General features: G+C 47.9%; 1 protein-coding gene across 2 annotated transcripts in view; it reads right to left on the bottom strand.

The window, feature by feature from the left end:
* Gipc2 (GIPC PDZ domain containing family member 2) overlaps nt 1–14,480 on the bottom strand; it is a 90,583-nt gene that overhangs the window by 35,072 nt on the left and 41,031 nt on the right. For both annotated transcript variants that reach the window (XM_045138449.1, XM_045138450.1), the window contains one exon: nt 8,992–9,177. In XM_045138449.1, coding sequence (XP_044994384.1) covers nt 8,992–9,177 — 186 coding nt within the window. The remainder of the gene's footprint in view (nt 1–8,991; nt 9,178–14,480) is intronic.

Genomic DNA, 14,480 nt, shown 5'->3' with positions numbered 1-14,480 from the left:
TTATTTGAGAGAGAGAGAGCCAGAGAGTGAAGGAGAAAGAGAATGGGCATGCCAGGGCCTCCAGTCATCGCAAACGAACTCCAGACATATGCGCCCCCCTTGTGCATCCAGCTTACGTGAGTCCTGGAGAATCAAACCGGAATCCTTTGGCTTTGCAGGCAAACGCCTTAACCACTAAACCATCTCTCCAGCCCAGACTCATGTATTTTAAATGCTTGGTTCCCAACTGATGGCAATTTGAGGGTACAACCTTGCTGAAGGAGGTGTGCTGTTGGGGGCAGGCTTAGGGGTATTAAGAGCCCAACTCTTAATACCTCTCGCCAGAGCTTGGCTCACTCTCCTGGTGCTGATTCCCACCTGCTGTGGCAGAGGTGACATCCAGCCTCAGCTCACACCACGCTGTCCCCTACCATCATGAAGTTTCCTCTCAAGACTGTAAACCAAAATAAATCCCTTCATCCAATCAAACTGGTTTTGGTCGGGTGTTTTATCCCAGCAACAAGAAGGGAACACATGAGGACCCTGATTCTTTAGTTCATGAGTAATAAAAATAAGGGGGCAGTGGAGACCAGCTTCTGAAATCTAATTCTTTGATAATTATACAATAATTGAATAAAAATGAATAATATTTCCCAGAATCTGAGGAGATGGTCAGTAGAGAAACCACTTGCTTGAGGTAGGATAATCACCAAAGAGTTTGAGGCCAGCCTGGTAGCACAGAGTGACTTCCAAGTCAACTTGAGTTAGAATGAGAACCTACCTCAAAAAAGGGGGACAGGAAGAGAGATGGCTTAGCAGTTAAGGCGCTTGCCTGTGAAGTCTAAGAACGCATGTTCAAATCTCCAGGTGCCCACGTAGCCAGAAACAATAACGCGAGCACGCCACGCGGCACACGTGCTACAAGGAAGCACACGGCTGGAGCTCATGCCCAGGCTGAAACGCCCTGGCACACCCATATTCCCCCTCTCTCTCTCTCTCTCTCTCTCTCTCTCCCCGCCTGTCTCTCACTCAAAAATAAAAGTAAAAAAATGGGCTGGAGAGATGGCTTAGTGGTTAAGCACTCGCCTGTAAACCCTAAGGACCCCGGTTCAAGGCTCGATTCCCCAGAACCCACGTTAGCCAGATGCACAAGGGAGCGCACACGTCTGGAGTTCATTTGCAGTGGCTGGAGACCCTGGCGTGCGCGCACTCGCGCTCTCTCTCTCTCTCTCTCTCTCTCTCTCTCTCTCTCTCTCTGTCGCTCTCAAATAAATAAAAATAAACCAAAAAAATTTTTTTAATTATTTATTTCTTTATTTATTTGAGAACGACAGACACAGAGAGAAAGACAGATAGAGGGAGAGAGAGAATGGGCGCACCAGGGCTTCCAGCCTCTGCAAACGAACTCCAGACACGTGCGCCCCCTTGTGCATCTGGCTAACGTGGGACCTGGGGAACCGAGCCTCGAACTGGGTCCTTAGGCTTCACAGGCAAGCGCTTAACCGCTAAGCCATCTCTGCAGCCCCCAAAAAATGATTTTTAAAAAATAAAAATAAAGTAAAAAAATGCTGGGCATGGTGGCACACTCCTTTAATCCCAGCACTTGGGAGGCAGAGGAGGATTGCTGTGAGTTCGCGGCCACCCTGATACTAGAGAGTGAGTTCCAGGTTAGCCTGGGCTAGAGGGAGACACTACCACAAAAAAAAAAAAAAAAAAAGATTTTATTGACAGTGTTTTAAAATGAACTGTGAAGCCAGGTATGGAGGTGCACACCTTTAATCCCAGCACTCGGGAGACTGAGGTAGAAGAACCGCTGTGAGCTGGGAGACAACCTGAGACTACTAAAGGAGTTCCAGGTCATTCTGGGCTAGAGTAAGACCCTGCCTCAAAAAAAAAAAAAGAAAATCAAAAGCTAAAAATAGATAAATAAATTAAAATCAAAATTATAAAATGAACTGAGTCTTGGCTCTGTGCTCTCACTTCTGCCAGCCCCTCTCTCTCCATGGGGCCAATGGCAGGCACATGCTGGGCACGGCATTAACAAACGTAGAAACGTCCGAGGCTGGCATCTAAGGCATGCACGTGTGTTTGCGAAACTCCCCACTCCTTCTACGGGGCATCGGAGGGTGCTGTGCTGTAGCGTGGAACCCGTGTCCTGGGTGTCCCGGGGTCAGCCCACGTGACGTCCCCAGCTCGCGGCTTTCCGTCTGGTCACCCACTCAACCTTCACGGCAGTCCTGTCTTTTGCAGAGCTAAAAACAGCCACTCTATCAAGTGGGTTGGAGCACCCTCCCCACTGAAGGTAACTTGTCGAGGCCTATTTAATGATCACAGGGCATGGGGAAGTCAGCGTTGGCACAAGACACGCTGGTTAGTGTGAAGCCCACTTCCACACAGCAGAGGAGGGGTGCCAGGGCTGCATGCCGGGGACGGGTGGCACGGACCGTCTGCTGGAGAAGCAGCGCGGCCAAGTACAGGAAGCATGAGCAGATAAGCGTCAAGGAGAGGTGCTGTCAGTGGAGAACAGCGGTCTCTTTGGGGGACGGGCATCAACTGGGAGGGACACAAAAAAGCCTTTGAGGGGCTGGAGAGATGGCTTAGTGGTTAAGGCACTTGCCTGCAAAACCTAAGGACCTGTCAGAGACCATGACCTGACCGCCCTAGGACAAAAGAAGAACTAACAGCCCTCATATGGCCCCTCCCCGAGGGCAAACAACAGCTCCGGAAAAATGTCACAAGACGTTCCATTCCAAGATGTTCCAGAAAGATTACGGCCAGGTGGCCCTATCTCCTTGTGCCCCCTGCTTGACCCCTCTACGTGCTGGTTGATTATAAAAGAGCTAAAAAATCCAACATTAAACGAGACCTTGACAAAACCTCCGCTTGGTCTCCTTCTTCTTTCCCGCCCGTTCTTTCAGGTTGCAGCCCTCCTCGACCACCTGCGTAACATTGGCCCCGAAGAGGGCAAGGACTCAAGACCCATGTAAGCCAGGTACACATGGTGGCGCATGTGTCTGGAGTTTGTCTGCAGTGGCTGGAGGCCCTGTCGTGCACAATCTTTCCCTCCCCACCACCTCTCAAATAAATACGCAAACAATTTTTTTTAAAAAAGCCTTTGCAAAGGTAGAAATGTAACCTCCACTGATGTGGGTGGTAGGTACACAGTTGTAAGTAAGGGGACATTCATTCAAAAGGCTCTACAAGCCGGGGGTGGTGGCACACATCTTTAATCCCAGCACTCAGGAGGCAGAGGTAGGAGGATCACCATGAGTTTGAGGCCAACCTGAGACTGCATAGCGAATTCCAGGTCAGCCTGGACCAGAATGAGACCCTACCTCGAAAAACAAAAACAAAAACAAAAAAAAAGCTCTACTTTTTTTGTTTGTTTGTTTGTTTGTTTGTTTTGAGTGAGTGAGGACACCATACTTTAATGAAGACAAGCATTTTTACAATCTAGGTCTGATTTATTTACGACATCTATTAAGCCATGAACCCACAAGGAACAGGCTCCAGTGGCTTCGGCGCCCAGGTTCCTTCTCCGACCTCCTTCTTCTGGTCGTTCTCCTCCGCCGCCCGTCTCGGGAAGCCGTCCCGGCTCTTAGAGTGCTTGTCATGCTCGGGACTCACATTCATTCTCCTGGAAGAGTCTTGCCCTTGACTTGCTTGTCCACAAGGCCGACAGCATGCTGAGCGACCCTATAACCTCTTCCGGTCTTCCCGTGGTGACCTTTAGGAGGCATTCCCTTTGGGACAGTACCCAGTCCCTTGGTGTCGACAATACCACCCGTCCTGTAGATTCCACACGCGGCCATGGAACAGTCCGTGTTTTCTAAGAGCCTGGAGAACACGCGCCGCTGCCTCCCTTGTCCCCTTTGTGTTTCTCATTTTGGCAAATTACGGGAAGATGGCAGCTCCGGCCGAAAGCTACATTTTACTTTATTGATTTGGGGGGCATGTTATTTTTCTGGGGGGAAGCAGAGTCCCACTCTAGCCCTGGCTGAACTGAAACCCACTCTGTAGCTCAGGCCTCAAACTCACAGAGATCCTCCTACCTCAGCCTCCAGAGTTGGGACTAAAGGCATGTGCCACCACGCCCAGCAGGGCATCTTTAAATGTATATAAATGGGTTAGGGCTAGGTGCTTGCCTGCAAAGCCCAATGACCCAAGTCCATTCTCCAGTGCCTACACAGAGCCAGATGCACAGGATGGCACGTGCATCTGGAGTTCACTTACAGAGGCTGGAGGACCTGGTGTGCCCATTCTCTCTCTGTGTCTGTCTCTCTTCTCTCTACCTCTCTCTGCTTGCAAGTAAATACATTTAATTTTTTTTTTTTTTCTGAAGGACATAGGGGCTGGAGAAATGGCTTGCTGAGTAAAGTGCTTACCATCCAACTAACTCTGAGTACCTGAGCTCAGATCCCCAGACCCAACACAAAAAAAAGCCAGAGACTGTGGCAAGCGTCTCTAATGCCAGCACACCAAAACCTGAGAAGGGAGGTGAAGACAGGAGCCATTCCCACGCCCTCACAAATGAAGCAGTGACAATGAGAAACCCCACCTCAAGACGAGGTGAGAGGCAGGGGCTCAGCCAAAATCATCCTCTGGCCTCCACTTGTGCAGCCTTGCGCTCTCTCTCTCTCTCTCTCTCTCTCTCTCTCTCTCTCACACACACACACACACACACACACACACACGCACACACACACACACACACACACTTTTTATTGTTTCTTTTTTGTTTTTTGTTTTTTGCTTTTTGAGGTAGGGTCTTGCCCTAGCCCAGGCTGACCTAGAATTCACTAAGTAGTCTCAGGGTGACCTCAAACCCACAGTGATTCCCCTACCTCTACCTCCCAAATGCTGGGATTAAAGGCGTGCACCACCACACCCAGCTACAAATACAGATTTTTTAAATACTTTTATTTATTTGCAAGCAGAGACAGGTAGAGAGAGAAGAGGCAGAGAGATAGGGAGCGGGCGCACCAGGGCCTCTGGCCGCTGAAAATGAACTCCCAGTGCTTGTGCCACTGTACATCTGGCTTTACCCGGCTACTGGGGAATCAAACTCATGTCGTTAGACTTTGTAGGCAAGTGCCTTAGCCACTGAGCCATCACTCCATCCCCAAATGCATATATTTTTTGTTCATTTTTATTTATTTGAGAGTGACAGAGACAGAAAGAGGCAGATAGAGAGACAGAATGGGTGCACCAGGGCTTCCAGCCACTGCAGACGAACTCCAGACACGTGCACCCCCTTGTGCATCTGCTAACATGGGTCCTGGAGAATCGAGCCTCGAACCGGGGTCCTTAGGCTTCACAGGCAAGCGCTTAACCACTAAGCCATCTCTCCAGCCCCCCAAATGCATATTTTTTAAAGGACATAATACCAATAAAGTGGAACTGTTGTGAAGATTAAGTGGAAACTGCATGCAAGCCAGGCATGGTGGCGCACACCTTTATACCAAGCAGTTGGGAGGCAGAGGTGGAGGACCGCTGTGAGTTCAAGACTGGCACAGGACTCCACAGTGAGTTCCAGGTCAGCCTGGGCTACGGTGAGACCCCACCTCAGAAACATACACACACAAAAATGCATGCAAAATGCCTGGTATTTGGTAAGCATTCAATATAAGTTAGTCGTTTTGTTTTTGTTTTGTTTTTTAGTTTTATTAATTTATTTAAGAGACTCAGAGAGAGAGAAACAGACAGGCAGCGAGATGAGCGTGCCAGGGCCTCCAGCCACTGCAAACAAAATCCATACACATGTGCCACCTTGTGCATCTGGCTAACTTGGGTCCTGGGAAATCGAACCTGGGTCCTTTGGCTTTGCAGGCAAATGTCTTAACCACTAAGCCATCCCTCCAGCCCAAGTTGGCTATTATTATTACAACTATAGTCAACCCTGAGGCAGGATGATGATTCAGTCCAGTAGTTCATAGAGAGCCTGGTCAATACAACAAGACACTGTCCTCAGAAAAAAAACTGACCAGCAAAAAACCAAGCATGGTGGTGCACGCCTTTAATCTCAGCACTTGGGAGGCAGAGGTAGGAGGATCGCAATGAGTTCAAGGCCACCCTGAGACTATGTAGTGAATTCCAGGTCAGCCTGGGCTAGAGTGAGAACCTACCTCAAAAGAACAAAACAAAACAAAAAAAATTGCAAGTTGTATCTGTACTGAATATGTGTGGACATTTTTCTATGGCCTTAAGCAATGCAGTGCAGTAGCTATTTATGTAAGTATTACAGGTCTGGGGGAGATGGCTCAGTGGGGAAAGGCCCTTGGTTATATAGGTAGAATAAGTAATCTAGAGACGATTTGAGTATACAGGAGGATGTGTGTATGTGACATGCAAATACTAAACTATGTTATAAAAGACTTGAATTTAGGCTGGAGAGACAGCGGTTAAGCGCTTGCCTGTGAACCCTAAGGACCCTCATTAGCCAGATGCACAAGGGGGCGCATGCATCTGGAGTTCATTTACAATGGCCAGAGACCCTGGTGTGCCCATTCTCTCTCTCTCTTTCTCTACCTCTTTCTCTCTGTATGTGTCGGTCTCAAATAAATAATAAAAACAATTTTTTTTAAAAAAAGACTTGAATTTGTACAGATGTTAGCACACACAGGGGCTTCTAGAGCCAGCCCAACTCCTAGACAGCAAGAGGCAGCTGTGCTAGTTACTTTAGAGTTATTTTTCAAAGCTCTAAGGGCTTTCTTCACCCCACAGGAGGGGAGCGTCTCGGGAGGGGTGCCTCCCTCACGGCTGGGCAGGTGGTTCACCGTCTTTGTTGGCTGAAGGCACCTGTGCCTCTGGGCGGCCGGAGCAGCTTCCCGGTGGCCGGGACCTTGACTTAACGTGACTCTGCATGGCTGGCCCTATCTCCCTGCCTCAACACCATTTCAAACTTTTCCTCTCGTCCTGGCAGCTCTGTTTCTCTCCTTGAATTTAAGTAAAGGGGGCGATATACTGTTCAGATAATTCTGAAGGCATTTTTAAAGAAATACCAGAGTTGATGCAGTGAAGGGTAACCTAACGGGAAATCTGCCCGAGTGCCTTGGTGGCCAGAGCCACATGGGTAAGGAAGAGGCCCCGGGGCCAGGCTTTCCTTTCCGGAAAGTTCTAAATTCTACAGGAAGTTTAAAGCAAAGCAAAACAAATTCAAGGAAATGGCAGACAAAAAGATGGTGTTTTCAGTACTAGGAAGACGGCTCCGTGGGAAAGGGGCCAAGCACAGGAACCGGAGTTTGGATCCCCAGCTCCCACATAAATGCCAGGTGTACGTAAATGCCTGCTTGTAATCCCAGCGCTCAGGAGATGGGAGGCAGAGGGTTCCTGGGGCAAGCTGCCAACTAAACAAGCCCATGAGCAGGCTCCAGGCAAGCGAGAGACCTTGTCTCCTTACAAATAAAGTGGAGAACAAGGGCCAGGTCTGGTGGCGCACGCCTTTAAAGCCAGCACTCGGGAGGCAGAGGTAGGAGGATCACCATGAGTTCAAGGCCACCCAGAGATCCATAGTGAAATCCAGGTCAGCCTGGGCTAGAGTGAGACCCTACCTAGGAAAACCAAAATAACAAAAAATAAATAAATGAATAAACACAAAATAAGGCGGAGAACAAGTGAAGAAGGAAAGCGTGGTAGTCTGTGGCCTCCGCACGGTTCACCAGGAGCTCACATACACAGGTGTGTGCACACTACACCGCACTGTTCACCAGGAGCTCACATACACAGGTGTGTGCACACTATACCGCACTGTTCACCAGGAGCTCACATACACAGGTGTGTGCACACTATACCGCACGGTTCACCAGGAGCTCACATACACAGGTGTGAGCACACTACACCCCACTGTTCACCAGGAGCTCACATACACAGGTGTGTGCACACTACACCCCACGGTTCACCAGGAGCTCACATACACAGGTGTGTGCACACTACACCCCACGGTTCACCAGGAGCTCACATACACAGGTGTGTGCACACTACACCGCACGGTTCACCAGGAGCTCACATACACAGGTGTGTGCACACTACACCGCACGGTTCACCAGGAGCTCACATACACAGGTGTGTGCACACTACACACACACAAATGGTGTCCTACAACATTTTGTAGCTTTTTTTTTTATTTACTTGAGAGAAAGAGACAGATGCAGAGTGTGAGTGTGTATGTGCGCGCACACGGGTGCACCAGGGCCTCTTGTCCCTGCAAACTCCAGAGGCAGGCACCACTGTGCATCTGGCTTTCTGTGTACGGGGAGTTGATCCCAGGTCATAAGGCTTTGCAAGCAAGCCCCTTGCAAGCAAAGCCACTGAGCCATCTCACCAGCCCTGTACAACTTTTTTTTTTACAGAAAAAGAGGGGGAGAGAGAGAGAATGAGCACGCCAGCCACTGCAAACAAACTCCAGACGAGTGCACCCCCTTGTGCATCTGTCTAACATGGGTCCTAGGGAATCGCACCTGGGTCATTTGGTTTTGTAGACAAATATCTTAAACTGCTTAAGCCATCCCTCCAGGCTCTACAACTACTTTTTTTTTTTAATTTTTGTTTATTTTTATTTATTTATTTGAGAGTGACAGAGAAAGAGGCAGAGAGAGACAGACAGAATGGGCACACCAGGGCCTCCAGCCACTGCAAAGGAACTCCAGATGCATGTGCCCCCTTGTGCATCTGGCTAATGTGGGTTCTGGGGAATCGAGCCTTGAACTGGGATCCTCAGGCTTCACAGGCAGGTGCTTAACTGCTAAGCCATCTCTCCAGCCCCGTCCCCTTTTTAATGAAAGTGGAACATTACTAATTCATGCACTCCAGCGGAGCTGGCACTCACTCTGAAGACCATTTCTAACTCTCTGACCTGGCAGACTACCTTCATTCAGGTCACCTCTTTTATTTCGTTTTCCCTCCTGCTTTTTCCAGGTGTCTTTAGTTCTGGCTAACCCTCTCCCATCTCCTTAACCCACCACCCCCACCCAGCCCTTTCCACCCGCGGCCCATGGCGCCCGTCTTGTAGGCTACCTTGATGAAAGCATAGCCAACCCCGTTGTCTGTGATGGTGAGCCCAAGCGCATCCTCGGACTTGTAGACGTTCACTTCCTTTCTGATTCCTTTCACGTGGGCAAATATGAAATCCTCAAGGCCCAGCTGCCCACCTAGGAGTTTTCCCATGTCGATTTTGGGTGTGTTTAGAGTACAAAATAAGATCTGCAAAGAGAAAGATTTTTAGGTCAGTGTCCATTAGGAAGGAATCCTGATGTAGAAGTCACATCATAAATTACGTTTGGAGTTTGTTGGCTGGGTGAAATCTGAGGCACATTTTCAGAGTCATAGTAGATAGCGTGTACTGAGTCCCTCCTATAGGCCTCTGTCTCAAGCCTCATGTTAGCGGACAAAGGGTGTCATTAGCCTCAGGTCATAAACAGGAAACTGAGCTGAACAAGTTAGTAATCGGCTTAAAGTCACAAAGCCAGTACTTGTCAAAGCCACGGCCTTGAGTTCAGGCCTCAGCTCAGTCCTTTCTCGTCCCTCTCCCTGCATCCCACTGTCACTAATTCCCGCCAGATCCTGGAGCCCTAAATCCCCACAGAGCTGAGACACAGGGTACAATTATTACTTCACAGAGAGCCTTTTGGGTGATGTCAAAATGTGCCTAAATTAGAAGAACTTGATAAATTAAAGATCTCCTTGCTATACAATTAAAGGTTCAAAGTGGTCAGCAAGTTCAGGCAAAATCCCCGAGCTGGTGAGGAAGGCAGGAATGGGCCATCGGGTACCAAGTAATGAATGCCTGTGCAGAGAAATGAATGTCTCCCCTGGCCTGTTCTCACTCTGGTCTTTGGAGCCTTTAATTTGACTGTTCCTGCCACAGTCAGCTTTGTGGTCATTAGGTTGCAAATATCCTCTAATGTAAAAAACACATTATTCCCTGGAGGTGCAAAGTCAGTTCAGCCAAGAATGACTCTATGGCTAATTGTAAAATCAATGGCATAATCAGTTCAATGACAAAAATCACTATGAGCAGGCCAAGGGGAAAGAGAATATTCACAGGAAACAAATCTCCTGACTTCCTTTCTCAAAATCATGGGAAGCAAACAGAATAACCATAGCTTTCTTTTGGGTTATTTTATTTATCTATTTTTTTAATATTTTATTTTTATTTATTTATTTGAGAGAGGGAGAAACAGATAGAGAGAGGAAGAGGGCACGCCAGGGCATCCAGCCACTGCAAATGAACACCAGATGCATGTGCTACCTTGTATATCTGGCTTGCGTGGGTCCTGAGGAATTGAACCTGGGTCCTTTGGCTTTGCAGGCAAGTGCCTTAACCACTAAGCTATCTCTCCAGCCCTATTGTTGTTTTGTTTGCAGTTAATCTGCCAATCATATAGCATACCTACTATACCAACATTAAAACAACAGCTAACCAGGACGCAGGAACTAAAATACCATGATAGTACCCCCGATAGAAAGAAAGCCCAGAGAAGAAAATCTCACAGCGACTGAGGCCGCATCCTTCCCTTCATTCTGACCCCAGGCCTCAGTGCAGAGCAAAGATTAGATTTCCGCTCGATAACCCTTGCATCGTGCTTCCTCCCCGGCAGAACAACCCTCCCTTCCAAGCAGCCAGAAGTTGGCAGGCGAGGCATCTTTTTTTGTTCTTTTTCTAGAAGGAATGGGGCCAGCTGTATCCTCCCCAGAACACAGCCCATGGGAGGCTGGGCTGAAATCCTGCAGGAATGGGATGACCACCAGGAGATGGAGAGTCGAGTCGTAGCTGCAGTAACTAAGGCTCCAGGGATACAGAGACATCTTCTCAGAGAACAAGAGCCTGTCACTTGTGCCGCAGTATCAATGCATGACAGCCACACATTTATCTCTAAGTGTGAGAAAGTTCTAGGAATCCAAACAGCCGCATAGGTACTCTATTTTCTTAAATTTTTTTTTTAGTTTTTATTTATTTATCTTCAAGCAGAAAGAGACAGACAGAATGAGAGAGAATGGGTGTGCCCAGGCCTCCAGCCACTGCAAAGGAACTCCAGACGCATGTGTCATTTTGTGGACCAGGCTTTACATGAGTACTGGGGAATCGAACCCAGGTTGTTAGGCTTTGTAGGCAAGTGCCTTAACTGCTGAGCCATCTCTGCACACCAGATACTGTATTTTTTTTAAAGGCAAGTGCCACCACACCCAGCTCTTTTTTTTTAAATTACTTTATTTATTTAAGAGATAGGGGCAAATAGAAAGAATGGGCACACCAGGGGCTCCAGCCACTGCAAATGAACTCCAGATGTATATGCCACCTTGTACATATGGCTTTACGTGGATACTGAAGAAATCAAACTTGGATCCTTAGTCAGACTTTGCAGGCAAGCTCTTTAACCACTGAACAATCTCTCCAATACAGATATTGTATTTTGAACTAAAAGAATAAAGAAATTTTTTTAAAAAGCCAGGCGTGGTGGCACACTCCTTTAATCCCAGCACTCGGGAGGCAGAGGTAGGAGGATCACCATGAGTTCAAGGCCACCCTGAGACTACATAGTGAATTACAGGTGAGCCTGGGCTAGAGTGAGACCCTACCTTGAAAAACCAAAATAAATTAATAATAAAAAATAAGAAAGTGATGCTGTCTTGGAGCCTGCAAAGTCCTTGCCCATCCACCTTCTCATAAAATCCCCACCGTATACTTGCTATTTGCCAAGCTCGGTGCTGGGCGCTGGCATACACAGGTGGATAGCATAGTCCCAACAGTAGAAGTGACTCTCACAGTGGCAGGCGTCCACTGAGGCACAGGCAGACAACACTGAGCCGACAGTGACACATTAAAACTCATGAGGCCACAATCGCTTCATTTTTGAAAACTTCTCTCCAATTAAAAAAAAAAAAATCTATCAGCTGTGTTTCAAAGTGAACTGTGAAACCAGGCGTGGTGGTGGTACGCCTTCAGTCCCAGCACTTGGGAGACAGAGGTAGAAGGATTGCTGTGAGTTTGAGGCCAGTCTAGGACTACAGAGTCCAGGTCAGCCTGGACTACGAGACCCTACCTCAGGGGGAGAAGAATCCATGAATTACATGAGTATTCATTTTTTTCATTTTATTTCAGGTGTGTGTGTGTGTGTGTGTGTGTGTGTGTGTGTGTGTGGTGCAGGTTTCTATGTATGTGGGTGAACATTCATGTGAAGACCAGTGAGTGACATTGGGTCTCTTTCTCAACTGCTCTCCAGGGTCTCTCACTGAATCTGGAACTCACCAATTCAGATGGACTAGCTAGTCAGCAAGCCCCAGAGATCTTTAGATTTACAAGTCTTTTTTTTTCTATGTCTTTTTTATCCTTTTTTAAAAAAAATATGGGGTTGGAGAGATGGCTTAGCAGTTTAGGCACTCACCTGCAAAGCCTAATGATCTGAATTCAATTCCCCAGTGCCCATGTAAAGACAGATATACAAGATGACACATGCATCTGGAATTCGTTTGCTGTGGCTGGAGGCCCTAGTGTGTCCATTCTCTTTGTCTGTCTCTCTTCTTTCTCTCTCTCTCTCTCCCCCCCCCCTCTCTCTCTCTCTGCAAATAAATAAATAAATAAATTTAAAAGGATTATGTTCTTTTTTAATATTATTTTTACTTAGTTATTAGAGACAGAGAGAGTGAGAATGGGCATGCCAGGGCTTCTAGCCACTAGAAAGGAACTCCGGACGCATGTGCCATGTTCATCTGGCTTACGTGGAACCTACAGAATCGAACCTGGGTCCTTAGGTTTTGCAGGCATGGGCTTTAACTGCTAAGCCATCTCTCCAGCCCAGGATTGTGTTCTTAAGAACAATTCCTTTTTTGAAAATAATTATGAAGTGTGTGGTGAATCGTGTTCTCTTTAATATACTCGGGTGTCATGACGTCCTTATCTTGGCTTCATTCAACCCCTTCTCGTATGGTTTGAGTCTGGAATGTCTTCCAAAGGCTCTCATGTTAAAGGTTTGGTTACCAATTGGGAAGTGACTAGGTCATGAGGCCTCTAACCTCCACAGGGGGTAACCCACTGAGGAGCTCCCACTTTGAAAGCATTACTGGCAGAGGTAGGAAGTAGGCACTGGGGCCTGCACGCCTGGGCTCCCCTGAGAATGACCAGGAGGCCCCAGCTCGGCCCCAGCCCCTTCTCCACATCCTTTGTCTTCTCTCTCTCCCCTCTCTCCCACCTCCCCGCCTCGGCGGCCATGGGGCAAAAGCCACTCTGCGCTTCCATGCCCCTGTACCCTGATGACTGGACTGAAAACTGTGAAATCCTTCCTCGTTAAAATTGATTTGCTCAGGATATTTTGTCACAGCAACAAATACTGATTAACACACTCGGCTAAGAAAAAATGATAGTCAGTCCCTCCCCCTTATGTCAGCAAAACAAGTGGATCTCTAGATAAGGGGTATCTTGTCCTTGTAATGGTCACTATGTAGAAGGAAGATTAAAAGAAAAGACAAGCCAGGCATACACCCAAGAGACTGAGGCAAGAGGTTCACGAGTTCATGTCCAGCCTGGACTACACAGCAAGACCTTGTCTGAAATAAAGGAAGGAAAGGGGAGGAGAGAGGAAAAGGAAAAAGAAAAGGGAAGGGAAGGGAACAGTCTCAGAGGTTAGAGCATGGGTTGAATCAAGTCAGTATCCTCTAGGCTCAGCGGTTGTAGTCAGGTCATTTGGCCTCCTGGACACTCATATAAATCACAGCATCCGTACAACATTGACTACCTCATAGAAATGCTCCCAAATTTGGGCGAGGGAGGTGGCTCAGCAGCTAAGGCCACTTGCTGCGCAAGCATGAGGACCTCAACTGTCTGAGTTCAATTCCCCAGCACCCGCGGACACAGCTGGGCACGGCCATATCATCTCTTACGGCAGCTCTGAAGGGGCAGGTCGGAGAGACCAGAGGAATGCTGGGCTCGCTGTCCTCAACGTAACAGCAACAAGCAGCAGCTCTGCGTTGAATGAGAGACTCCACATCAAGGAACAGGCAGTTGAACAAAACGAGGAAGACCCTGCGTTCTCCGCACACATGTGCACAGGCATCTGCGCACACTCACATACATGCACAAATACATGCACACACTACACCCATGCCAAAGCACACACACATATACTCTACACGAAAAAAATTGTTACCAAATTCAATGAGAGACAACATACAAAAGAACTTTATAGCTGGGCGTATTGGCACATGCCTTTAATCCCAGCACACCAGAGGCAGAGGTAGGAGGATGCAGAATGGGCGCGCCAGGGCCTCCAGCCACTGCAAATGAACTCCAGACGCAAGTGCCACCTTGTGCATCTGGCTACCGTGGTTCCTGGAGAGTCAAACCTGGGTGAAGGCAAATGCCTTAACCACTAAGCCATCTCTCCAGCCCTTTTTTTTTTTTTTTAATTTTTTTTATTTGAGAGCGACAGACACAGAGAGAAAGACAGATAGGGGAAGAGAGAGAGAATGGGCATGCCAGGGCTTCCAGCCTCTGCAAATGAACTCCAGAC

This window comes from Jaculus jaculus, chromosome 19 (genome assembly GCF_020740685.1).
Source record: "Jaculus jaculus isolate mJacJac1 chromosome 19, mJacJac1.mat.Y.cur, whole genome shotgun sequence".
NCBI lineage: Eukaryota > Metazoa > Chordata > Mammalia > Rodentia > Dipodidae > Jaculus > Jaculus jaculus.
This window is presented reverse-complemented; position numbering and strand designations above follow the sequence as displayed.